This window comes from Callithrix jacchus, chromosome 1, assembly GCF_049354715.1.
Source record: "Callithrix jacchus isolate 240 chromosome 1, calJac240_pri, whole genome shotgun sequence".
In the NCBI taxonomy this organism is placed as follows: domain Eukaryota; kingdom Metazoa; phylum Chordata; class Mammalia; order Primates; family Cebidae; genus Callithrix; species Callithrix jacchus.
The window spans coordinates 140,175,136-140,202,155 of record NC_133502.1 but is presented as its reverse complement, the minus strand read 5'-3'; the positions used below and the strand labels follow the sequence as shown (position 1 = coordinate 140,202,155).

The 27,020-nt window shown below is 41.8% G+C and overlaps 2 protein-coding genes across 37 annotated transcripts in view; one reads left to right on the top strand and one right to left on the bottom strand.

Moving 5' to 3' along the window:
• APTX (aprataxin) overlaps positions 1–27,020 on the top strand; it is a 58,301-nt gene that overhangs the window by 16,729 nt on the left and 14,552 nt on the right. For 4 of the 36 annotated variants that reach the window (XM_078370556.1, XM_078370555.1, XM_078370529.1 and 1 more), the window contains exons 1-7: positions 9,454–9,501; positions 12,161–12,251; positions 19,977–20,113; positions 21,716–21,766; positions 22,017–22,315; positions 23,514–23,573; positions 24,388–24,614. In XM_078370556.1, the coding sequence (XP_078226682.1) occupies positions 19,978–20,113; positions 21,716–21,766; positions 22,017–22,315; positions 23,514–23,573; positions 24,388–24,614 (773 nt within the window). In that variant the 5' untranslated portion in view covers positions 9,454–9,501; positions 12,161–12,251; position 19,977. Of the gene's footprint in view, positions 1–9,453; positions 9,502–12,160; positions 12,252–15,045; positions 15,140–19,952; positions 20,114–21,715; positions 21,767–22,012; positions 22,316–23,513; positions 23,574–24,387; positions 24,615–27,020 lie in introns of those variants that run through there. The other 32 variants (XM_078370571.1, XM_078370601.1, XM_054257070.2 and 29 more) reach the window with 26 other exon arrangements.
• LOC118155347 (small ribosomal subunit protein eS6) lies at positions 4,637–5,461 on the bottom strand. Its single transcript, XM_035307789.3, has one exon. The coding sequence runs from the start codon at positions 5,451–5,453 to the stop codon at positions 4,704–4,706; it is 750 nt and encodes a 249-aa protein (XP_035163680.1). The 5' UTR covers positions 5,454–5,461; the 3' UTR covers positions 4,637–4,703.

Here is a 27,020-nt window from a genome sequence, read left to right as displayed (position 1 = left end):
TGGCCAATATGGTGAAGACTTATCTCTACTAAAAATACAAAAATTAGCCGGGTGTGGTGGTGCATGCCTGTAGTCCCAGCTACTTGGGAGGCTGAGGCAGGAGAATCGCTTGAACCCAGGAGGCAGAGGTTGCAGAGAGCTGAGATTATGCCACTGTACTTCAGCCTGGCAACAGAGTGAGACTCTGTCTCAAACAAAAACAAAAACAACAACAAAAGAAATATCACAGAGTTGAATGAATGAATTTACCAGGCAATGGAGAGCTAGAGTTGCTTTGGTTTCATCTGACTGGAGGCCAAGACCCTGAGAGTGTGCGATGTGGGTATTCGTGTGGGCTTCTATAGCCATGTTTCTCCCACTTGACCAGTAAGAGGAGCTGATGTGACAGTGCCAAGAGCCCAGGCCCTCCTGTTCTGGGAACTACTATTGCCTGTCTGTGATTGTAAGATTAAGGGCCTGGATAGTGTAAGGTTCTTATAGTTTGGGGATGGTACAGAAGGCAGCCTGATCAGTTTTTAAAGTAGCCAAAGAAGTTTTCTAAGTTTCAACCCAAGAACCTTGACTGAGTGGGTTCAAGAAATAGAAGGAAAGCATCTGTGTTTGTGCAAATAGGCAGGGAGAGAGTGGTAGATGAGATTAGAGAGACGGACAAGAACTTCTGTAAAATATACCAAACAAGGGCATTTATTCTTAATTTGATGAGCAATGGAAAAGGATTTAAGCAGGGGAGTGACATGATCAGGTTTGTGTTTTGAGAAAAACATTTTCCCTTTTCTTTTTTTGTTTTTGCTGAACTAACTGAGAGAAACTTAGTTTATACCCTTTTCTTTAATTATTCTTTTTTAGAGACAGGGCATCTCTCTGTTGCCTGGGCTGAGTACAGTGGCATAATCATGGTTTACTGCAGCCTTGGACATCTGGGCTCAAGCAGTCCTCCCTCCTCAGTCTCCCAAATAACTGGGATCACAGGCACATACCATCATGCCAGGCTAAGTTATTTATTTATTTTTTTTATAGATACAGGGTCTCACTTTGTTGCCCAGCCTGGTCTCAAACTTCCGGTCTCAATCGATCTTCCTGCCTTAGTCTCCTAATGTGCTGGGATTACAGGCATGTGAAATATTTTCTCTAGCTGCAGTGTGAGTGGATTGGAGGGGGCAAGAGTGAATTAGGGAGAAAAAAAGAATAACATTCCAGAGAGAATTACAGGAATATCAAAGAACTCAATATACTGATGTATTGGAGTGGGGGAAAGGTTAAGAAGTTCAATATTGCTGGTACAAGGCTGGGACTAAAGAGGTGGTTGAAGGCAAGGCATGGTAATTAGAAGGCATTCCTATGCCTTTCTTTTTAATGCTTATAAGAAATTTCAGGATATACCATTATAAGATCTGTGATTTACACAAATCAGCATTGCTGAATTGAAATACAATTTTCACATAAACCACCAGTGATATGAATGTCAGTACTTGGAATTACAATAACCATCTCCTACACTCTTAAAAATTAGATCCTTGAGAGAGTTAAGAGTTGATTAGATCCATGAAATCAGCACATAGCGGGAGAAGTTAACCAGTCCTAAAAGCAGGAGTTGAAAATAATAAAGTGTAAATTATAGTTCGGAGATTTTAAAGTGAATTACAAGATACAGTTTATGGATACATCATCATGTTTACACTGTAATGTATAGAACAGAACTCAACTGGTGTCCCAATTATGGGTATGATTACCAATAATTTGAAAAGATTATCTTTAAAAGATCTTAATCAGTCCCACGAGGTGGCTCATGCCTGTAATCCCAGCACTTTGGGAGGTTGAGGCAGTTGGATCACCTGAGGTCAGGAGTTCAAGACCAGCCTGGCCAACATGGCAAAACTCCATCTCTACTAAAAATACAAAAATTAGCTGGGCATGATCCCAGCTACTGGGGAGGCTGAGACAGGAGAATCACTTGTACCTGGGAGGTGGAGGTTGTAGTGAGCTGAATTTTTTTTTTTTTTTTTTTTGAGAGGGAGTTTGCTCTATCATCCAGGCTGGAGTGCAGGCACAATCTTGACTCACGGCAACCTCTGCCTTCCCAGGTTCAAGCTATTCCTCTGCCTCAGCCTCCCAAGCAGCTGGGATTACAGGCGCCCGCCACCATGCCTGGCTAAGTTTTGTGCAGTGAACTGAGATCATGCCACTGTACTCCATCCTGGGCGACAGAGTGAAACTTGGTCTCAAAAAAAAAAAAAAGAAAAAAAAGAAAATCTTAATTAGAACCCATGCATGGTAGTTCACACCTGTAATTCCAGCACTTTGGGAGGCTGAGGCTGGAGAACTGCTTGAGGTCAAGAGTTTGAGACCAGCCTGGGTAACATAGTGAGTCCCTGTCTCTAAATTAAAATTTGTTTTTCCCACTCGGGTGCAGGTGGGCTAACGCTGAAAAGGGTGTTAGCTTAAAAAAATCTTAGTCAGAAATTGCGTAGCTATTTTATCATGAAACCTTAGTGTCACAAAGGTTATATTTACTCAATTTCCTCATGAAAAAAATCTAAAAATATTTTACTCAGATATGTAGCCCAAATCAACATTTCCCCCAATACTTTGTTTTCTCTTTTTATTATATATAATTATAAAGAAAACATAAGGAAATTTTTTTCACCAAGCTCTTCATAGGTCTCCTCAAGTCCCCTCAAATTTCCCCCCATATGTTCTGCAAATATTAGAATTTTACCTTTGTGCCATGACTTAAGGAAGCTGGGAAGCAGTAGAGGTTAACTTACCTAAAAAGTAAATAAAATGATATCATTAGAAAATAGAAGGAGTGCATTAGGTGGATTCCCCCCCAGAGCAGACACTGTTACAAGGATTTGGAATGCTAGTACTTTGTTTGGAGATGATCCCAAGAATTACCAGTAGGGAGTGAAGAAGTGAGACAGGGATGGGAAGGGAGCCAGCAGAGGATGGGTGGATATGCTGGGTACCCCTCTGGGTAGCCTGGGCTTTCTCTTGCTGGGAAGTGTTGGGGAGACAGTGTAGTATACACATCAAAGTTGTTTCACTCCAGGGGTGAGAAAACACGTTTACCTACTTTTTAATTTTAACATCATTTTCATTACTCTCAGTAGCATAAATCTCACTTTAGACCTATATATGGTCAGAGAAGGCAATGTTGCAGTTCTTGAGGTAAGAAGTTTTTGGATATATGAAACATGCAACTAAATTTATGTTTCACTAGATTTTGATCCTATCACCACTAAATAACGTTTACGATTTGGCATTGGACCTAGGATTGCCTACAGAGAAGAATATGTCTTGTCTTGTGCAGTTGATGCTGCCCCCAAATATCCCTGGAATCAATGCACTCTGTCCCTTTGTTCAGGCTGCCAACATCCTTTGCACTGCATCAGTAAAGTTCTAACTGCTTTCTACTTTTCTTCTCTTGCCCTCCACACTAGTCCATTTTTGCTCACTGCAGCCACAGCGACCTTCATAAAACAGACATCAAATATGTCACTCCCTAGCTAACTCTTCAGGAGTTTTTCATTGAATAATGAATCCACATATAGTTCTTGAATGGTTTACTATCATCCTTGCTCAGGCCTCTTTATCTTCCTTTCACTAACTCCATTGGCTTTGCACTTCCATTGGACTTCCAGCAACCCTGAAAACATAATCTAAAACCATGCTATTGGGCCTTTGTACATGTTCTTTCCTCAGTTTGGATCACAGACCTAGAATTTTCTTCCATCAAGTCTTCATGTGTTTGTTTCCTTTCTATCTTTTTGGACACAATTTAATTGTCCTTTCCTCATATAAGCCTTTCTTGACACCCTCCCAACTCCCTCCCACCCTACTGTTTATCTGGAGAATCCTGACTAATATAACTTTCTCCAAATGCCAAAATAAAATGAGGTATCCCAGCTCTGAGAGCTTCCTATTTTTCCTTCTCAGGAAGTCTCTGGACCAGGCAACCACAGCCTCTGTCTTCATCTGCTTTTCCCTTATGCCAGGTAGATAGTCTGCCTCCAACTGCTTTTCCCTTCCAGCCGGAGTCTCAAAGTCTTAAAGAAAGAAGGGCTTTCAGGGGGCCAGACAGGTTATAAAAGTGAGTGGATGGAGACAGTGGCAAACTGGAGAGCACATAACAGCTATTCACAATTCTAGCTATTTGTTGTTTTCCCAAGAGACCAGGATTCTGATTTTCTTTTTTAAAAAATTCTGTTTATTAATTAAATTTTTCATAGAGACAGAGTCCTTGCCATGTTGGCTGGGCTGATCTTGAACTGCTGGCCTCAAGCAATCCTCCTGACTCATCTTCCCAAATGCTGGAATTACAGGCATGAGCCACTGAACCCAGCCAGAATCCGGATTTTCATGTGAGATCTCATTTCTAACTGTTGGAATTAAAACAAACAACAAAACCTTGAACAGAGTAGCCAAAAACAATCTTGAAAAAAAAAAGAATGAAATTCTCATACTTCCTGATTTCAAAAAATATTACAAAGCTATAGTAATCCAAACAGTGTAGTGCTAGCATAAAGACAGACATACAGACTGATGGAATACAATAGAAATCCCAGAAATAAATCCTTGTATAAATGATTGATATTCAATAAGTATGTCACTACCATTCAGTGAGGAAAGGGCAGTCTTTTCTTTTTTTTTTTTTTTTTTTTTTTTTTTGAGTCTGATATTATTTATTTGTTACTCAAAAAATCTTATTTCTGACTGGATTCAGACTTAGAAGTAGAAGCTCGCAGAGATGAAAGTCTGCGTCTCTTCGCAATTTGTTCCTGGCGCTTCTCTTTAGCCTCCTTCATTCTCTTGGCCAAAAGTTTAGCATATTCTGCGGCCTCTTCCTTGTTTTTCTTAGTACGCTGCTTCTTCAGAGCAATACGCCGCCGTTTGTGCTGCAGGACACGTGGAGTAACAAGACGCTGAATCTTGGGTGCTTTGGTCCTAGGTTTCTTACCTTCTTTGTTTAAGGGCTTTCTTACAACATATTGGCGGACGTCATCTTCTTTAGAGAGATTGAAAAGTTTGCGGATTCTGCTAGCTCTTTTAGGCCCCAGGCGACGAGGCACGGTGGTATCAGTTAGTCCAGGAATATCCTTCTCTCCTTTTTTTACAATAACCAAGTTGAGAACGCTCAGATTAGCATCCACAATGCAACCACGAACTGATTTTCTCTTTCTTTCTCCAGTTCTCCTTGGTCTGTAACAGGAATGCCCCTTACTCAGTAGCAGGCGGACACGGCCATGGGTCAAGACACCCTGCTTCATAGGGAAACCTTGTTTGTCATTCCCACCACTGATTCGGACCACATAACCCTTCCATTCTTCACCCAGAGCGTCAGCGGCAACTTCTGTCGCCATACGCTTCTCATAAAAAGTACGAAGTTTGCGTTCATCGTCCACTTCAATGAGTTTCTGGCAGCCAGTGGCTGGGAAGGAGATGTTCAGCTTCATCTTGAAACAGCTATCAGGGCAGTCTTTTCAACAATGGTATTGCTAAAATCTGAGTATCCACATGCAAAAAATTGAAGTTGGAGACTTACCTTACGTAGTACAGAAAATGAACTCAAGGCCAGGCACAGTGGCTTACACCTGTAATGCCAGCACTTTGGGAGGCTGAGGCAGGAAGATTGCTTGAGCCCAGGAGTTCAAGATCAGCCTGGGCTACATACCAAGACCCCCGTCTCTATTAAAAAAATTAGCCAGGCATGGTGGTACATGCCTGTAGTCCCAGCTACTTGGGAGGCTGAGGTGGGAGTATTGTTTGAGTCTGGGTAGTCGAGGCTGCAGTAAGCTGTGATTGTACCACTGCTCTCCAGCCTGGGTGACAGAGCAAGACTCTATCTCACAAAAACCCCACCACACCTCAAAATGGATCAAAGACCTAAACATAATACCTAAAACTATAAAACTCTTAGAAGAAAACATAGAGAAAAAGCCTTCATGACAGATTTGGCAATGATTTCTTGGATATAACACCAAAAGACAGGCAGCAAATGTGAAAATAGGTAAATTGGACTACTTCAAAATTAAAAACTTTTGTGTATCCAGGGATACAGCTAGCAAGCAGAGTGAAAAGGCACCCTTTGAAATAGGAATTTTATATTTGATCAGATATCAATATCCAGAATATATAAAGACTCCTACAACAAAACAAAAAACAACCTGATTAAAAAATGGTTGAAGTACTTGAATAGACATTTCTCCAGATACATACAAATAGATAGGAAGCTTATGAAAAAGATCAACATCACTAATCATTAGGGAAATACAAAGCAAAACCACAATGAGATACCATCTCACACCCATTAGGATGGCTGCTATCAAAAAGTAACAAGCATTAGCAAGAATATGGAGAAATTGGAACTCTTGTGCACCATTGGGAGAAAGGTAAAATCATCCAGCTGCTATGGAAAACAGTATGATAGTTCCTCAAAATATTGAAAATGGAATTATCATATAAGCCAGCAGTTTTACTTCTGTGTATATATTATAAATAATTGAAGAATTTAAAAAAATTGTTTCACATTAAAAAAATTTCAATGGCTTTAGAGAAGTACAAGTGGTTTTTGGTTTCATGGATGAATTATATAGTGGTCAAGTCTGAAATTTTAATGTACTCATCACCCGAGTAGTGTATATTGTACACAATATGTAGTTTTAAAAAATCTCTTGCCTTCCTCCCCCTCTCCCCACTTCTGAATCTCTGATGTTCATTATACCAGTCTGTATGCCTTTACATACCCAAAACTTAGCTCCCAGTTATAAATGAGAACATGTGGTATTTGGTTTTCCCCTCCTGAGTTACTTCACTTAGAAAAATGGCCTCCAGTTCCATTCAAGTTGCTGCAAAAGACATTGTTTCATTCTTTTTTACGGCTGAGTATTATTCCATGGTATGTATGTACCATATTTTCTTTATCCACTCATCAGTTGATGGGCATGTAGGTTGGTTCCATGTCTTTGCAAATGTGAATTGTGAAAACAGGATCTTGAAGATTTATTTATACACTTATGTTCATAGCAGCATTATTCACAATAGCCCAAAGGTGGAATATCCACAGATGGATGAATGTATGATGTGTAGTGTGTACTTGCAGTGGAGTGTTATTCAGCTTTAAATAGGAAGTTTTTACACATGATACAACATGGATGAACCTTGAGGACATTAAGTGAAATAAGCCAACCACAAAAGGGCAAATACTGTCTTATTTTACTTATATGAGGTATCTACAGTGATCAGACTCATGAAAACTGAAAGTAGAATGGTGGTTGCCATGTATTAGAGGAGGGAAAATAGGGAGCTATTTAATCAATACTGAGTTTTTTTTTTTTTTTTTGAGAGAAAGTCTTGCTCTGTCGCCCAGGCTGGATTGCAGTGGAGTAATCTCAGCTCACTGCAGCCTCCGCCTCTCGAGTTCAAGCAATTCTCCTGCCTCAGTCTCCCGAGTAGCTGGGACTACAGGCAAGTGCTGCCACACCGGGCTGGTCTTGAACTCCTGACCTCAGGTGATCCATCTGCCTCGGCCTCCCAAAGTGCTAGGATTACAGGCGTGAGCCACTGCAGCCAGCCGAGTTGCAGTTTTTCAAGGTGAAAAAGTTCTAATGGTTAGTTGCATGGCAATATGAAGTTCCTGAAAGTCTTTTTAAAAAAATTTTATTTATTAATTTTTTTTTTGAAACTTAAGCATGCTTCGCAAAGTTCTTGTGTTCCTGAAAGTCTTAAGTGCCTTCTATACCTTTAGCTATGCATTGTGCCATGTGATCTTGCTTTTCTGGCCACTAATCACTATAGACAATGGACTAGGCCTAACAAGCAGGACATGGAAACTCTGCCCAGTTTTACACATTATATGGTGAATGGTGTAATTAGAATGATCCAATCCAACTTTTGGATACAAGACACACAAAGGCAGGTCGAAGAAGTACCTTTAACCCAGAGGCTAAGGGATGCTTAATTCTGAGGGAACAACAAAACTGGTCAGGTCACCAGAGTTGCTTCTTTTTATCTTGAGCAGTTGTGAACGACATTCCTTAGCCATGAGGCCTGTGTGGCTGCTGAGATGCTGCTTGTGTTTTCCCACTTCCTCATATGACCCTAATATAAACCTGCATCTTCTCTGCTAACAAAAGCAAGCCTGTATTCTGTGTTTCTTGGAAGATCCTCCCACCTTCTGTCTTGAAAACTCAGATAGCTCCATCATACCCTTAAGTCTCTGCTTTTCCATGGAAAGAAACAATGCTCCACCTTGATGAAGAATGTGACTCCTTAAGTCTCAATGTTGTTAAAGAAAAAATTATTCAATGATACTTGCTAAAGCATGGTAAGGAAGGCTTTACTCAGGAACTTCATGATAGGTATATAGGGCTCATTGCAACAGAGTTTTCTAGTGGAGGAGAGACTGAGCTCAACTCTGAATAACAGCATGGGCAAGTGGGAATTTATGGCTAAGGAGCTGTGTAGGGGTCAGTGGATGGAAAATTACTAAGAGGACACATCAGGGATAAAGGAGATTCTGGCTAAATAGACCCAACAGGATTCTTGCTGGAGACAGGCCAAGGTGATCAGACATCATCTGGGGTATAGTGGAGAATAAGGAACCTGATCAGATATTGAGGATAATCAGGTAAGAGGCAGGGGTGGTGGTGGTTTTTGCTAAACTGACTTAGCAAGGGTCTGTGCTAAAACTGGATTTGTAGGGAAGTGCACAGATGGGCCTAGCAGCAAATTCAGAAATCTAATGCAACCAAAGAATCTTTGCCAGTGTGTTGTATTTGAGAAAAATGATAAACTATACTTTCACCCCGAGATAGGGATTGTTCCTTCTGCCAAAATGCCTTTGAATAATTGCAATATGATTTTTAGGGAACATCCTGGAATTGCTATTAAAAAATCAGTACATGCATCTTATCCCTGCATCCTGCTTTTCTTCTCCCGGATTGCTCCACAGTTCATTTAGTGTAGACAACACTACAAAAATCTTAACAAGTTTCTCCGCCTCTTATCCCTCCATTCTTTCCTCCCCGCACAAGGGAGAAAGCGGATTGTAGTTTAAAAAGCAAGTGGCAGTGCTACAGCAGGTTGCCTGCAGCAGGAGAGATGGCCTTAAAGGTTGTGAATGTCTCCTTACGGAGTATCGAGAAGCTGCACAGCCACCTAGAAACGTCCACAGAGGGATTGAGTCCGAAGTGTCACCCAATTCAGACCCTGTGAGGCAGTGACAGGCGAGTGGCCCTGAGGTAGAGAGATGCTGAGACAGCTGGTCCCCACCAGGATAACTGCCAGGAACCTCACTTGGACCGCGGCCCCAGGAGAACTCAATGGGGACGGACGCTATTTGATTTGGGAACTGGGAGAGGCTCTTTCAGCCAATCCGTGGAGGAGAGGTCTGGTGACGCCACCAGCCGCGCACCAGCCGGTCTCTTGACGTCATCCATCAGCGCCGGAAGCGATGAGTTACAGCTAGAGTAACGTGATCTAGTACGTCTCCGACGTTTGGAGGTAAGGAGGTTGTCAGCTTATCTACTCTGTTGGCTGGGTTCAGTGCCGTGGGTGTGAGCGTTAGGCTGAGACTGCTCCTACCCTTGAGTGATGTGCCTTGATCTCACGGCTGCGTTCTCTGTCCTCCCCTCTTACTCTTTTGGGCTGTTTGAGCGGGCGCTCCTGTTGGTCTTCGACTCACTTTGCGTTTGTTCACGTGTGCTCCCGACAGCTGTACGTACCTTGGTAGCAACACATGCAGAAAAATATTAGAGTGGGCCTTGTCCTACCAAGGAGGCGGCCCAGCTAGTTGGAAAGGACAACGTTTCCACCAGAAATGCTTCCTGAAAGGCAATGGGGGAGGGACTTTCGCAGCAGCATCAATAGGCCTTGTAGGAATGCCAGAAGAAGCAAGCCTTTCTCCATACATACCAGTGATAGTGACTCAACAAAGCAGGGATGAAATTTCTATTTGGGATTACTGTGGTCTATGTTTAGAACTTTTTGGGATTGTTCGTATGCAGATTTGTCCTCGTTCTTCTTAGTTACACAGTTATTGCTTTCGAATGATCTTTTTGTATGTCCACAGCCCCTGCTTGCCCTACCTTCACTATAAACAAAAGTGATAATAGTGTTGAATACTTTTTATCAGACACTGAGCTTTACATACTTTGTCGTTTAGCTCTGTGACAACCCCATGGTGTCTGCTTTACACTTGAGGGAATGAGGGCTTGGAGAGGTTAAACAACTTGCCTCAAGTCACACATCAAGTAGGTGGTAGAACCAATATTTGAATTCAGAGGCCTTGATCTTCGCCACTATTCTATATATATTTTTTGTCAACTGTCCATTAAGCTCCCAGACACCTACTCTTTGTTACCTGTTATTTTGTGGAGAAAATTAAGGTCATGAAATGTGCTTTCCCACACATTTCTGCCTCTGCTTTCCCTTTTAAAGTCATGAATATTTATACCCTTTACTTTTCCTTTTGTCTCAGAAGATGCAGTGTCTCTCTGATCAAAGCAAATTCCTTTATGCTTTTGATATTTTATGCTGTCACTTATGAGACTTTGTTTTCATTTGTCATTTCTGTCTCTGTCTGTGTTCCAGTCATGTATAAACAAGGTCTAGGGGAAACTGACACTTTCCCCTAGAAGAAAGAAGAAGACACTTTCCCCTAAAGAAAGAAAATATCTTTGATGATCCATCTTAGTGGGTGTCGTTTTCCTCCTACCCTAAAATGTTGGGTGTTTCTATTGCTTGTGACTTTGGCATAATGAACAATGAAAAACTGTTCTTTTCATTCTGTACACATTGCCTGAGCAAACCCATCAGCTGGCTTGGTTTTAACTACCTCCTATGTGCTCCCAAATTGAAGTTGTCAGCTTAGACCTGTCTGAGCTTTACTCTCACCTGACTATCCTGCTGGACAGCTCTGCCTGCAAGTCCCACAGACACTTCAAATTCAGATGAATGAAACTGAACTCATCGTCTTGCCTGGACTTAATTCTTATCACATTCATCACTAAGTCCTTACAGTTTTACCCACTAAACATCTCTTAAATCTGTGCGGTCTTCTCCATCTCTGTTGTCCTTTAACCTGCAATAAATATCACAGCCTTCTAACTGATTTCCCTGCTTCTAGGCCTGTTCCCCCAAACCTGTTCTCCACACTACTCCCCTCCACCCCCAGATGGTCTTTGGAAACAAGTCTGTATCAAATTCCTGCTTAATCTTTAAAGATCTGTCTGTGCATTCATCCATTCTTTTCTCTAATTCATTCAGCAAACATTTGTTGTCTACTGGCTTGCAAAATTCATTGAAAACTCTAAAGTTAGAGCTTCTCAGCCAGGGCTCTGCTTTATCTGAACCCTGCCTGTATCTCCAGCCTCCTCTCTGCCTCATTCGTTAGGTTCCAGCAACACTGAATGGCATCTTCAGGGGTACTGTGCTATTTCTTTTTTGTATATTTGCCCTTGCTGTTCTCTTTGCTTGGAATCTTCTCCCTGATTCCTTTCTCCACCTCCTGCTCCTCACCTAATTAGGCTGCTCCTTTTCACCTAATTAACCCAGTTTATAAATGGGACTCATTTATAAAGTTTAGGTCCACCTCCTCCAGGAATTTTTTTCCTGACACCTCCTTCCTCCTAGTCTCAGTTAGGTACTCCAGCATTGTGCTTCCATCATATCCTTTGCACAGAGCAATCATCATACTTACCATACCTACTATTAATAAAATTGTTTCTGTGTTTCTCTCCTCCACAAGATTTGGGTTTTTAATTTTTTTTTGACGGAGTCTCACTCTGTTGCTCAGGTTGGAGTGCAGTGTGAAATCTTGGCTCATTGCAACCTCTGCTCCCCGGGTTCAAGTGATTCTCCTGCCTCAGTCCCCCGAGGAGCTGGGATTACAGGCGCAGTTTTGGCTCACTGCAGCCTCCACTCCTGGGTTCAAGCAGTTCTGCCTCAGCCTCCTGAGTAGCTGGGACTACAGGCATGCACCACTATGCCTGGCTAATTTTTGTATTTTCAGTAAAGATGGGGTTTCACTGTGTTGGCCATGCTGGTCTCGAACTCCTGACCTCATGATTCACCCAACTTGGTCTCCCAAAGTGCTGGGATTATAGGCATAAGCCACCATGCCCAGCCAAGATTCAGGTTTATTTATTTTATTTTTTTATAGATGAGGTCTTGTTGTGGTGCCCAAGCTGGACTTGAACCCTGAGGCTCAAGCAATCCTTCCACCTTGGCCTCCTAAGTAGCAGGGACTACAGGTACGTGTCACTGTGCTTGGCTAAGACTGGATTTTTTGAAGGCTGGGCTCATACATTATTTCTTTATTCCCAGGTCTAGAATGGCACAAGGTATACAGGAGTGTATTGATTTTGATTGAATGATCAAATGAGTGAAGCCAAAAGTTATATGATACAGCAGTTAAGAACCCCTTCTATGGAATTAATTCAAATCGTATCTCTGGCACATATTGGCTATGTGACTTGAACATGTTACTTATCTTCTTATCCTTAATTGTCTCTTGTTAGAAAGGGATTCTGAGTTTTAAAATGAGACCATGTAAAAAAGACATTTAGCATAGTACCTACCACATAGTATGCACTTGATAAAGGTACGCTGAAAACCAGGGGATCCTGGAGTAAAGACAAGGCCTAGGACAGTGATCTCCAGAAACCCTCCTCAGTGTTTTGTGAATGGGTAGGCAGTGATGCAGTCTGTTATCAGGGAGATTATAATCTTGTTTTGAGAGTAGAATTATATCCCCATTAAACATTCAGAGAACTGTGAAGGTAGTTTGACCACATCCAATAAGAAGATGTAGAGAAGAGAAGACAGCTCAATGAAGGCCTTAGGGAGGAGGTGAGGCTTGAAAGTTAAATAGAACTTGGGTTTTAGATGAAAGGAAAGAATATAAACCAATGCCAGGAGACCATATTAAGAATGACTTTGGCTGGGCATGGCTCACACCTGTAATCCCTGTACTTTGGAAGATCAAGATAGGAAGATTGCTTGAGGCCAGGAGTTTTAGACCAGCCTAGGCAACATAGTGAGACCCCATCTCTATAAAAAATAAATTAGGAAGTCATGGTGGTGTGTGTCTGTAAGAAAGTTGAGAAAGAAGCTAGGAAAGTTGCTGCAGTGAGCTGTGAGGATGCCCTGCACCCAGCCTGGGCAACAGAATGAGCCCGTCTAAGAAAAAAAAAAAAAAAAAGAATGATTTATTTGGGAGACATTGTTCATTATGTTATACCTGAAGGGTGTACAGGCATACCTCAGACACATTGTGGGTTTGGTTCTAGACAACTGCAATAAAGTGAGTCACATGAATGTTTTGTTTTTTTAGTGCATATAAAAGTTATGTTTAGACTATACTGTAGTATGTTAGGTGTGTAGTAGCATTATGTTTGAGCAATGTACATACCTTAATTAAAAATACTTTGCTAAAAATGCTAACAATCACCTGAGCCTTCAGTGAGTTGTGATGTTGCTGATTGGGGGTGGGTCTTACCTTGACGTTGGTGGGTCTTACCTTGACGTTGGTGGCTGCTGACTGATCAGGGTCATCGTTGCTGAAGGTTTAGATATCTGTGGTAATTTCTTAAAATAAGACAATAAAGTTTGCTGCATTGATTGATTTTCACAAAAGATTTTTCTGTAGCAAATGATGCTGTTTAATAGCATTTATTTTGTTTTCTTTTTATTTCATGTATTTTTTGAGCCCAGTTTATAGATGTTTTATAGCATTTTACCCACAGTATAACTTCTTTCAAAATTGGAATCAGTCCTCTCAAACCCTGCTGTTTTTTATCAGCTAAATTTATTTTTGTTGACCTTTGTTGACCTTTTTTTTTTTTGAGAAGCGGAGTCTTTGTCATTTAGGCTGGAGTACAGTGGCACAATCTCGGCTCATGGCAACCTCCGCCTCCTGGGTTCAAGTGATTCTTTTGCCTCAGACTCCTGAGTAGCTGGGATTACAGGTGCACGCCACCATGCCTGGCTGATTTTTGTATTTTTAGTAGAGACAGGGTTTCATCATGTTGGCCATGCTGGTCTTGAACTCCTGATCTCAAGTGATCTGCCCACCTTGGCCTCCCAGAGTGTTGGGATTAGAGGTGTGAGCCACCATACCCAGCCCTTTACTGGTATTTCAGTAATGTTTACTACATCTTCACCAGGAAATTTCATCTCAAGAAACTATTTTCTTTGCACTTCTGTAAGAAACAACTCCTCATCCGTTAAAGTTTGATCATGAGATTGTAGCTTTTCAGTCACATCTACAGGTTCTACTTCTAATTCTAGTTATCTTTATTTTTGCTACACTGGCAGTGACTTCCTTCACTGAAGTCTTGAACCCCTCAAAGTCATCCATAAGGGTTGGAATCAACTTCTTTCAAACTCCTGTTTATGTTAATATTTTGACCTCCCATAAATCACAGATGTTCTTAAGGGCATCTAGAATGGTTGAATCCTTTTCAAAAGGCTTTCAGTTTACTTTGCCCTGGTCCATCAGCGGAATCATGGTCTATAGAAACTATAGCTTTATGAAATGTATTTTTTTTTTTTAAGATGGGGTTTCACCATGATAGCTAGGCTGGTCTTGAACTCCTGATCTCAGGTGATCCACCCACCTTAGCCTCCCAAAGTGCTAGGATTACAGGCGTGAGCCATCGCACCCGGCTGAAATGTATTTCTTAATTAATCAGACATGAACGTCAAAATTACTTATTGATCCATGTGCTGCAGAATGGATGTTGTTTTGTCAGGCACGAAGACTATTTATCTCCTTGTATAATACATCTCCATCAGGGATCTTGGGTGCGTTGTCAGTGAGCAGTAATATTTTGAAGGGAATCTTTATGAGCAGTAGTTATTTATTTATTTTTTTTGAGATGGAGTTTCGCTCTTTTTACCCAGGCTGGAGTGCAATGGCGCGATCTCGGCTCACCACAACCTCCACCTCCTGGGTTCAGGCAATTCTCCTCCCTCAGCCTCCTGAGTAGCTGGGATTACAGGCATGTGCCAACATGCCTAGCTAATTTTTTGTATTTTTTTTAGTAGAGACGGGGTTTCACCATGTTGACCAGGATGGTCTTGATCTCTTGACCTCATGATCCACCCGCCTTGGCCTCCCAAAGTGCTGGGAATGCAGGTATGAGCCACTGCGCCCGGCCCGAGCAGTAGTTCTTAATAGAGATCTTAAAATATTCCGTCAGTCATGCTGTAAACAGATGTGCTGTCATCCAGGCTTTGTTGTTCCATTTATAGAGCACGGGCAGAATGGACTGAGTATAATTCTTAAGGGCCTTATGATTTCCAAAATGGCAAATGAGCATTGGCTTCAGTTTAGTTTCCAGCTGCATTACTCCCTAATAAGACAGTCAGCCTGCCCTTTGAAGCTTTGCAGTCAGGCATTGACTTCCTCTACCTGTGAAAGTCCTAGAAGGCATTTTCTTCCAGTAGCATCAAAGATCAAAGATCACTGATTATAGATGATAACAGATAATAATGCAACCATTTGAAATTTTGTAAGAATTACTAAAATTTGACACAGAGACATGAATTGAGCACTTGCTATTGGAAAAATGGCACCAATAGACTTGCTTGACACAGATTTGCCACAAACTATCAATTTGTAAAAAAAAAAAAAAAAATGCAGTATCTGCAAAATGTAATCGAGCAGAGCACAAAGCAGGTATGCCAGTATGTATGTGTTTCTAGAGGAAAAGAGGAGAGACAGGGATGGGCAAGTGGGACTAGTTCTTTGAAGAGGAATGGGAGGTGAAATTTGTAACCACTGTGGGATTATGGTATGATGAGTTTAATTTCAGGCCTGAGGGACTTGAGATGGAACAGGGTTGGGCAAGTTTCCAGGACTGTGGTAGATATTGTGGTACCCACTAGCCACATGGAGTTATTTAACTTTAAGTTACATTTTTAAAATTTAAGTAAAAAATGTAGTTCCTCTGTTGTACTAGGTACATTTTAGATGCTTGTCATGTGGTGGGTAGTTTATTGGACAGCTCAGGTTTAGAACATTTCCATCATTGCAGAAAATTCTACTAGACAGCACTATTTGAGGTTACCTAATTTCTGGCCTTGTGTGGTCTATCAGATCACTTGAGTTCTTTAAGGAATAATCAGATTTTTTTTCTAACTAATCCCCTCAACTCTAGAATGAAAGAGAGCTGGACCGGGCGTGGTGTCTCATGCCTGTAATCCCAGCACTTTGGGAGGCTGAGATGGGTGGATCACCTGAGATCAGGAGTTCCAGAGCAGCCTGGCCAACATGGTGAAACCCCATCTCTACTAAAAATACAAAAAGTAGCCAGGCGTAGTAGTGCATGCCTGTAACCCCAGCTGCTGGGGAGTCTGAGGCAGAAGAATCTCTTGAACCTGTGATGCGGAGTTTGCAGTGAGTTGAGATCGCACTACTGCACTCCAGCCTGGACAACAGAGCAAAACTCCATCTCAACAACAACAACAAAAAAAAAGGTTTTGGGCTGAAAAATAGAGAACTGGGATCCATCTAGATGTGAGAATGGATGGGATTGCCCAAAGAGAGGAACAGAGCATTCCATCCTAAGAAGAGCCATAGAAGGAAGGGAGAGAGAAGGAAGGAAAGAAAACTGGGATAACTCTATTATTACTGTCACGCAGAGAGTAAATATCATTTGATCATTGACTTGTAAATATTTATTGCATGCTTGCTATATGCCAAGTATTAGATTAGGTGCTAGGGATATATTGATAAGCAAAAATGGGCATGACCTCTAGTGTGATAGAGTTTTCAGTTTCTGGAGTTTTACTGGAGCGACTGGATTGAAGATTCAGGAAGTCCCAGCCTTCTGGCACTTGCCATATTCTAAAACACTCCATTCCTAGAAGTTGGAATTGGAGGCTGAAATGGGCAAAGATATTATTTAAGGTTAGTTACGTAACCGTTGTGCAGTCACTGCTTCAGCTTCTCAGGAAGTAGTAAATAGGAACACCGTAACTTGAGAGCTTTGGGGAATAAAGTATGTGTATTGTTGGAGGGCAGGAAGGGTAGTTCCTATTGTCCTGCATCTGTCAGCCATGCTCTTTATTGCCGGTTGGATTCCTCCGTGTCCCTTCTCTCAAACTCTGTTCTCTTCCGGTTTCTCTTATTGTCAGTGTGAGTAGTCAGTCACCACATGACATTTCCTAATGCCTAGTGAAGACATACTTCACTTCTCAGTCTATTACCTGCTCATTTATCAGTTTCCAGCAAGTGCAAACAGATGCCACTTGGAATGCCTAGCATTTAAAAGTGGGACCTGTCCGTGGCACCATCAACATTTGAGGCTCCAGGTTTAGGATTTTAGATTTATAGCTGTCTCTTGATGCACTTATATCACATCCTTCACAGAGACTTGCTGAACTGCCTTTTTGACGTCTCTGGCCCATATTATCTTAACAGCCTCCTCACTAATCTCTGACTCTAGATTTCTCCCTGCTAGACTGCCTACACAGAGTTCTTAAGTGTTCTTTGGATTCTGTTGTTTTATCTCACTGTGAAGCTCAAAACTTATCAGTTGTCTCCTCTTGATTATGTTAAATCTAGACGTTTCAGACTAGTATTCTTTCAACACCTGTCTTTTTCTTGTGACTCTCTGAGGAAGCTCCTGTGGTTCAGCCAACTAAGTCTGCTTTTTACCCTGACCTATGGCTTGCCATTGCTGAAATCTGTGCTGTCACTTGTGCTTTTTAAAATGGAATGGCTCCTCCCAGTCTATTTCTTTTTTATCAGTCTCCTTGGCTCCTAGCTGTTTCTAAACCAGGAGGCTTCTGGAAGCCTGTACTGGGTAATACAGGACTTTTTACCTCTTTATACTCACACTAATCTAATTTGAATTTGCATCTCCTCACCTGTCATTTGCTCACTTTGCCTTGCATTATCTTGTCTTTGCAGATGGTTAATAAAACTGATTTTTTAAAATTGGGTTTCTTTTTTCATTGCTTATGGACACAAAACTTGTGCCGAGGGCATAAGTACTGCCTTGACTGTAGGCAGCGTTTCCAGGAGAGGGGTGTTAGAGGCTCAAGCACTGATCAAGTCTGGAGTCTAGAATGGTATCCGAAAGAGCTACTTCTCTCTCTGCCCGTAATTCCCTATTTCACCTCATTGGGTGATCTCATCCTCTCTCTTTGCCTCAGCCTTTATGACATGTTGATGCCTCTCAAATATATGCATTTAATCCATTCCCCTCTCCTGAGCTTCATACCCATATATTACAGCTTGACTCTTGGATCTTCCACAGGCAACTTAAACTAATTACATTTCAATATGACATTGGTCCTTCTTCACCTTCCTTTTCATCCCCAAATTATGTCTCCTTGTGTATTTCTCATCTTGGTTAATGGGCATCTTCCAAATTAGAAGTCTTTGGTCAGTGTCTCATTTTATTCCTTTGTCATTCCCCAAATGTCATCAGTGATTAAGTATATCTTCCAGATTTCTCCTGGCTTTTCCTGCTCTCCATCCCCTTTGCTTTGGCCGTTGTTGAGGCCTCATCTCTCTTCTGAATTTCTTGTTTCTTTCTCTTTTACTGATAGTCTACATGGCCGTAGGGTTGTTTTTCAAAAGAACATCAGTACTTCCATTATTTTGCAGGTTGTGTATTGCACAAAATTGCCATGTTCACACTTTAGAAATGTAGATTTGCATGTTTATTATGACTGTCTCCTGGCAGATGGGAGTAAAATATCTTTTTTTTTTTTTTTTTTGACACGGAGTTTCGCTCTTGTTACCCAGGCTGGAGTGCAATGGCGCGATCTCGGCTCACCACAACCTCCGCCTCCTGGGTTCAGGCAATTCTCCTGCCTCAGCCTCCTGAGTAGCTGGGATTACAGGCACACGCCACCATGCTCAGCTAATTTTTTGTATTTTTAGTTGAGATGGGGTTTCACCATGTTGACCAGGATGGTCTCGATCTGTTTGTTGACCTCATGATCCACCCGCCTCGGCCTCCCAAAGTGCTGGGATTACAGGCTGGGAGTAAAATATATTCTAACATCAGTATGTTATGACAATTAGGGAAGGAAAACCTAAGACACATAAAGATACCTAAGCATTAGAGAACGTCTTTTTTATGTTCTTAGTTCTCTGGCAGGCAAACTCCTTCTCATCCTTTAAAACCCCACATAAATATCCCTTCCTTGTGAAGCCGTTTAAAATATTCTCCACAAGTCAGTCAGTCCTTTTACTGGGCTAATGCCATACTAGGTTATTCTCTTCTTGTAGTGTTTATCACATTATATTGTAAATATTAGTATATGAATCTGTCTGTCCTATTGCACTCCAAGCTCCGCAAGGACTGGGACAATGTCTCTGTTTTATTCACCCTTCGACTTTCGATATGTAGCCTAAAGTCTAGCGCATATCAATAAATGTGTAACAGGCCAGGTGTGATGGCTCATGCTAGTAATCCCAGCACTTTGGGAGGCCAAGGCAGGTGGATCACTGGAGGTCAGAAGTTTGAGACCATCCTGGCCAACATGGCAAAACCCCATCTCCCCTAAAAATATAAAAATTATCCAGGTGTGATGGCGGGCACCTGTAATCCCAGCCTCTTGGGAAGCTGAGGCAGGAGAATCACTTGAACCTGGGAGGCGGCGGTTGCAGTAAGCCAAGATTGTGCTACTGCCCTACAGCCTGGGGGACAGATTGAGACTCTGTCTCAAAAAAAAAAAAATTAAAAATATGTGTAAGAAATATTTGATTGCTTAGCATGATTCAGGCAGGGAGGTAAATACTTACCCACATTATCTCATTTAATCTTCACAATAGCCTCCTGAGTCCTGTCATTACCATGGTTTGTAGGTGAGAAAATTGAGACCAGGGTGGTGAAGTCACTTGCCTTAAGACAAGCAGCTGGTAAATCACGTGTGGTGGCACCGGATGTGGCCCTGGAGGACTTGTGCTAGTGGATCTGTTTTTCTAGTGATTCTCTTGTTTTGTCTCTCAGAATGGTGATGCGGGTGTGCTGGTTGGTGAGACAGGATAGCCGGCACCATCGAATCAGACTTCCACATTTGGAAGCAGTTGTGATTGGTCGTGGCCCAGAGACCAAGATCACTGATAAGAAATGTTCTCGACAGCAAGGTAACTGGTCATAGAAATGTGGAGATCCCTATTATATGGGTTGGTGATAACCAAAGATGCATATTTTCTGGGTGCTCTTGATGGAAAATCTATCGTCTGCCAAAAATACAGCTCTGGAACTGAGCTCTTTGAGCCAACACCGTGGCCCTATTTATTCCTGATTCTTCCCTCCCACTGTGGTAATGTTCAAGGAAGGGCGGGTGAGGGTTGGGAGCGGGCAAGTTCATCCTGTTACCATGAGATGGTGGAGTTGAGTCCTGCCCTGCTTTGCCCAGGGACATTGCTCAATGGGCAGCAAGATGTAAAATCTGGAGTCTACAGGTGAAACCATGTCTCTCTGAGAAGTGATAGGGTTGTGCCATCCTTTACATACTGCCTCATGCAGAGAGTAATATCTTTATGAGACGATGGCATCTAGCACTTGTCTTAGGATTTAATAACGTGAAAGTCCTTGCCCTCAGAAAAAAACCTTATCATGTATCTTATTTTTCCTGTAAACATGCTTACTGCTGCCTGGAGTGTGATCCTCCACAGCAAAGTTTCCCTGCATCGGTAGCACTGATTATGATCTTTCCTATATAAGGTAATCTAAGTGGAGGGATAACAAGCCATGCTTGAGCTGGGTAGGCCCAAGATACAGAGGCAGCAGCTGCTTCTCTCTCTGTTCCCTTCCTCACAATAGCAACTGAAGGAGCATGTGTGCGGGGGGCACCCTGTCCTCTCTGGTGAACAGCTATAGTATCTCTTCTTTCCTCCCCTTCTCAACTGCAGATACCTGTTCATTTATCAGAACAGGAATGCTTAATGTTACCACTTCTCACACATGCTCAGATTGTTCTGCTTCTACAGTCATCTTTCTAGAACATTCTTTCGACTCCTTCCACCCAAAGCCAGCTGAAGTTTTGTTTTCCAGGAATGTGTATTTTACTGCTTTTTCTTTTAAAGGCATCTAATAGTTGTTGTTGTTATTTTTCCAAAATAACTGTGGAAGCCTGATTTAATCCTTGGCCGAGAGCTTGTGTGAGAAATGGGTCTTTTTTTTTGTTTTTTCCTGAGTCAGGGTCTTACTCTGTTGCCCAGGTTGGAGTGTGGTGGTGTGATCTTGACTCATTGCAGCCTCTGCCTCCCAGGGCTCAAGTGATCCTCCCACCTCAGCCTTCCAAGTAGCTGGGACTACAGGTGTGTGGCACCACACCTGACTAATTTTTGTATTTTTTGTAGAGATGGGGTTTCGCCATGCTGCCCAGGCTGGGAGAAATGGGTCGTCTTTTCTGGCTGCAGGGTCTGTGATCCTGAGCAGGCCAGGGGTTCTGTAATAGGGAAAGTTGTGGGGATTAATTGAAGCTGCCTCATAGGGATCTTGACAATAGCTAAGGGAGTACATACACTGTTGGACGTTTTATGGAAGGCTTTAAACCCTTAGAAATTGGTGGGATTTGGAGCTCCAGCCACCTGCATAACAGATGATTACTAATAGGTCTTTAAGGAAACATCTCTTCAACTGCCTCTTGTAGTGAAGCTTCATTGTTTCCTTAGGGAAAATAGGAACAAGTGCCTGGTTCTTTGTTGCATTTGTGTTTAACTTTTTCCAATCTCTTTCAGTACAGTTGAAAGCAGAGTGTAACAAGGGATATGTCAAGGTAAAGCAGGTAGGTATATTTATAACTTGGATTTTAATTTTATACTTGATAATTTTCTTATACTGTTGACTTTAGAGTGTCTGTGCCAGCCAGTGAAGGCTTCTCTGTCATGTTTGGAAGTGATGGATAAATATAGGTGAACATCAGGCAAGGTGCCTGGCATATAGTAAGTGGTTAACATAGCAGTGTTACTACTTACTATCTTACTACTGGTGCTATTGCTGTTATTATAATCATTTTCTGATTGTTTATTCCACAGGTAGGAGTCAATCCCACCAGCATCGACTCAGTCATAATTGGGAAGGACCAAGAGGTGAAGCTGCAGCCTGGCCAGGTTCTCCACATGGTGAATGAACTTTATCCATATATTGTAGAGTTTGAGGAAGAGGCAAAGAACCCTGGCCTGGAAACACACAGGAAGAGAAAGAGATCAGGCAGCAGTGATTCTGTGAAAAGGGATGCTGCCCAGGAAGCTGAGCCTAGTACAGGGACGGATCCTGGGAGCAACCCTAGCCAATGCTCGGTGCCCCCAAAGAAGGGAAAAGATTTACCTGTCAAAAAGGTGAGGGTAGTGTGATTGGTAGATGATGTGGAGATGAAGTGAAATATAATGACTGCTTAATTGTTTTGTACACTGTAAAGTTCAGAAATGCGGGAGGGGTTATTAACCATGATGAAAGAGTCACTTGTTTGCTGTTTGGGTGAATTTTCCTTTATGTGCTTGTCTCTTAAATTCCTGAGGTAAGCCACTTCAAGATAGAGCAATAATGGCAGTGTGTACTGAACAATGACCAACTAAAATGGGTCAGTTGTTTGTGCATCTATAGAAGGTTTTCATAGATCATGAAATTCATATGCTGATGACAAAGTGGAAAATTGGTCAGGCTGTAGTTGGAGTGAGAGAGGGCAAAGAAGGTATGACTCATACTCTGGCATTTCTGGCCTTCATCTAGAAAGCCAGCTGTAAATATAGGAAGGCTGGCTGGGTGCAGTGGTTACCTGTAATCCTGGTGCTTTGGGAGGCCGAGATGGGTGGATCACCTGAGTTCAGGAGTTTGAGACCAGTCTGGCCAACATGGTGAAATCCCATCTCTACTAAAAATACAAAAATTAGCTTGGTGTGGTGGTGCACGCTTGTAATTCCAGCTACTCGGGAGGCTGAGGTGGGAGAATTGATTGAACCTGGGAGGCGGAGGTTGCAGTGAGCCAAGATCATGCCATTGTACTCCAGCCTGGGCAGCAAGAGCAAAATAATAAAAAAAAAAAGAATATAGGGTCAGGTGTTCATGCCTGTGATCCTAGCACTTTGGGAGGTGGAGGCGGGTGGATTACCTGAGGTCAGGAATTAAAGACCAGCCTGGCCAACCTGGTGAAGCTCTACTCTACTAAAAAATACAAAAATGCCAGCTGGGCATGGTGGTAGGCACCTGTAATCCCAGCTACTTGGGAGGCTGAGGCAGGAGAATCACTTGAACCCTGGAGGTGGAGGTTGCAATGAACTAAGATGGTGCCACTGCACTCTAGCCTGGGTGACAGAGCAAGACTCCATCTCAGAAAAAACAAAAAACAACAGAAAAACAAAAAAGGAGAATATAGGAAGGCAGTGGAGTGACATAAAGTCAAACAAATCTTGTTTAATTCTCAAAAACTAAGCTTATTTCCAAGTTTAGTTGGACTTTGCTATCACACAGTATTAACTATTGCCAAATTTAATTATTGGCATTTGCAATTTACATTACCTTTTTTTTTTTTTTTTTAAGCAATCACTGGGCCACTGGAGTCAAGGCTTGAAGATTTCTATGCAGGACTCCAAAATGCAGGTCAGAATACAATTTTGGAATTTCAGTACATTTCATGTTGTAAATGACCACTCCACAGAGGTCTTAATTACAAATGAAATAAAAGGATATCAGTCTTTCTGAATGAGATTAATTTCATTCGGCTATTCTGTGAGAACAAGAGGCTTTTCCCATTGGTAGTAAGGTAGCAACTGGAATTGTTTGGAGAAAAAGCTAAGTTCTTCAAATGAATATCCCTGCTGCCTGTCCCTTTTAAACTTCTGGGTACTTTAAGGGAAGTTGCGTTAACCTTAGTGTGGTTCTTTTCAGGGGAGCATCAGAGATAATATACTGTGACAGCAGTACTGTGCTGCCCTGGCATTAACAGTCAGGCAACATCCTTGAGCAGCCTTTGAGTTCCGCTTCAGTTACATTCCTGGTTGACAAGGGGCAGGTCTAACAGAGCTCACTGGAACCCATGTGTGTGTGTCACACAGTCTGTCATGTTGGATTGGAGAAGGATGCTTTTTATGTATGCCTAGAGTTTTACATCAGATCTTTGGGAACTATTTTGTACTGTGCATCTTCTGTGTATTCTGGGTGGTGTGGTGGTTGAAAACAGACTCTGGAGTCAACTAGATCTGAGTTGGAATCCTAGATTTCCCTCTTAGGAACTATGTGACTTGTGCAAGACACTCAACCTATCTGAGTCTCAGTGCTCTCATCTCTCAAAACTGGGCTACTAAAATCATTTGCCCAAGACTATGGGAATTAAGTGACTTAGTGAATATAACAACCAGACCCACAGAAGATTCTTAGTAGATGTCTGTTTCCTTCTCTTGTGTCCCTCTGCTAGGTTTACAAAGATGAGCAGGTGGTGGTGATAAAGGATAAATACCCGAAGGCCCGTTACCATTGGCTGGTCTTACCATGGACCTCCATTTCCAGTCTGAAGGCCGTGACCAGGGAACACCTTGAACTCCTCAAGCATATGCACACTGTGGGGGAAAAGGTGATTGTAGATATTGCTGGGTCCAGCAAACTCCGCTTCCGATTGGGCTACCACGCCATTCCGAGTATGAGGTAAGCCATGTGGGTAGTGCTGGTGGCTCCTGGTTCTGTCCAGGTGGGCAGATAGATTCAGCCTGGGCTTGCTGAGGGTGCTGATGGCACTGAGGCCCAGGGAAGCGGGATGGAGTTTTTCCAAAGCCGGTGGGCTGAAGTTTTCATTTCTCTGCCTGACTTGTATGCAAGCTTTAAGTTCCCACTTCTGCCTATAATTCAGATTTGGTTTTTTGTTCCTCTCAAAATATAAACCTTTGAGAGCCTAATATATGAACTAGATGAAGCAGCTTAATTATCTTTAGATGAAGAATTGTGGTCAGTGGCTTTTTTTTTTTTTTTTTTTTTTTTTGAGACGGAGTTTCGCTCTTGTTACCCAGGCTGGAGTGCAGTGGCGTGATCTCGGCTCACTGCAATCTCCGCCTCCTGAGTAGCTGGGATTATAGGCATGTGCCACCATGCCCAGCTAATTTTTTTTTTGTATTTTTAGTAGAGACGGGGTTTCACCATGTTGACCAGGATGGTCTCGATCTCTTGATCTCGTGATCCACCCGTCTCAGCCTCCCAAAGTGCTGGGATTAGAGGCTTGAGCCACCACGCCTGGCCGGTCAGTGGCTTTTATCAGATTCTTCAAAAGCATCGGTAACCCCAAAATGATTGAGGACCATTACTCTGAAGGAAACAAACATCATAGATTTCTGTAATGACAGCTTAGTAGATCCAGGATTTGAAAATAAAATAAGAGAAAAGTGTAGAGTCCGTTTTCCTGTGGCTTATATCCAAAATTCAGAAAGGAATGATTGATTTTTTTTTTTCTAAGAATACAAGCAAGATGGATCTCCATGATTCCTTTGATTTAAACAATAAGATGATGAGTCCAGATTTTAGAGTTTTTATTTTGTTTTTTAAAAACTGTGATAGAATATACATAACAAAATTTACATTTTAGCCAAGTAAAATAATTTTTTCTGTTGTAAGTGTATAATTCATTGGCATTACTCTATCCATATTACTATGCAACCATTACTACCATCCATCTCCAGAACTGTTTTCTCTTCCCAAACTGAAACTCTGTACCTTAAATAATACCTTTCTGTTTCCCCTCCCACTCTTGGCAGCCACCATTCTTCTTTCCTTCTCTATGAATTTGACTACTCTAGGTACCTCATATTAGTGGAATCAGACAATATTTATCCTTTTGTGACTGGCTTATTTTACTTAGCATAATGTCTTTAAGGCTCATCCATGTTGTAGCATGTGACAGGATTTTCTCTGCTTATTTTTTTTTTAACTACCAGCACTCACTTTTTATTTAGGTGAATAATTATAACTTAGGTTACTGGCTACGTGACACAAATGAAATCTTTGTGCCAGACTTTCCCCTAGTCAATACTGATTCTTTTAAATTGAGGCATAATTTACATATGATATGTTGCATAAGATGTATGGTTTGATCAGTTTTCATAAGTGCATACAATCTTGCCACTATCATTCTGATTAAGATACAGAAGATGTCTATCCTCTCATCCCAGAAAGTTCCGTTGTGCCTTTTTCTAGTCAATCCTCCTTCAAGGATTGCTCTTATTTCCTTCAACATAGATAGTTTTTGTCTCTTCTAGAGCTGCCATATGTAAATGGAATCATACAATGCATACTCTTTTTTGGTCTGCCTTTTTTGGGTCTGCATAATTTTGGGATTCATGTGTGTTATTGTGTATATCATGGACATGTGTACTTTATTTTTTTTTTTCCCTTGAGTAAATATTTAGGGATCCCAGCCTGGGCAAACATGGCAAAACCCTGTCTCTGCAAAAAATATAAAAAAGTTAGCCAGAGGTGGTGGAGCATGCCTGTATTCCCAGCTGCTTGGGAGGTTGAGGTGAGAGGATCACTTGAGCCCAGGAGGTTGAGGCTGCAGTAAGCTGTAATAGTGCCACTTTACTCCAGCCTGGGCAACAGAGTGAGACCCTGTCTCAAAAAAGAAGAAAAAAAAAGAGTAAATGTTTGGAGATGGAATTGTTAGGTCATAGGGTGGGTATATATTGTGCCTTACTTTAAAAAAAATAAATATTTTTTATTGTTAAAGACTTATTTGAAAATTTAGGAGGGAAAGTCACCCATAGTCCTCTTCCCTATTGCAGGGCCCCTGGCTAACAGGGCCCTTAGCCACTGAGCCCTTTTCACATAGTGATTGATCATGGTGCTCATACCTTTTTCATATGATGAATGTTGCTGTGCTAAGGAGAATGCTCACAGCAAGAGCTGTGGTAGGCTGTGCCTCTCTATGTGAGGCACAATGAGCCAGTAAGCAAAGTTGTTACTCATATACCCTTTTATATCACTCTCTATGATATAATTTTGAATAAACATGTTAGAAAGGAAAAGGTGACAAATAAGTAAAATAATTTTTCCTATTGTAAAAATAAT

What these genes read in the sequence shown, in the direction of transcription:
- LOC118155347 (XM_035307789.3), bottom strand. Translation starts at nt 5,453, where the DNA reads ATGAAGCTGAACATCTCCTTCCCAGCCACTGGCTGCCAGAAACTCATT.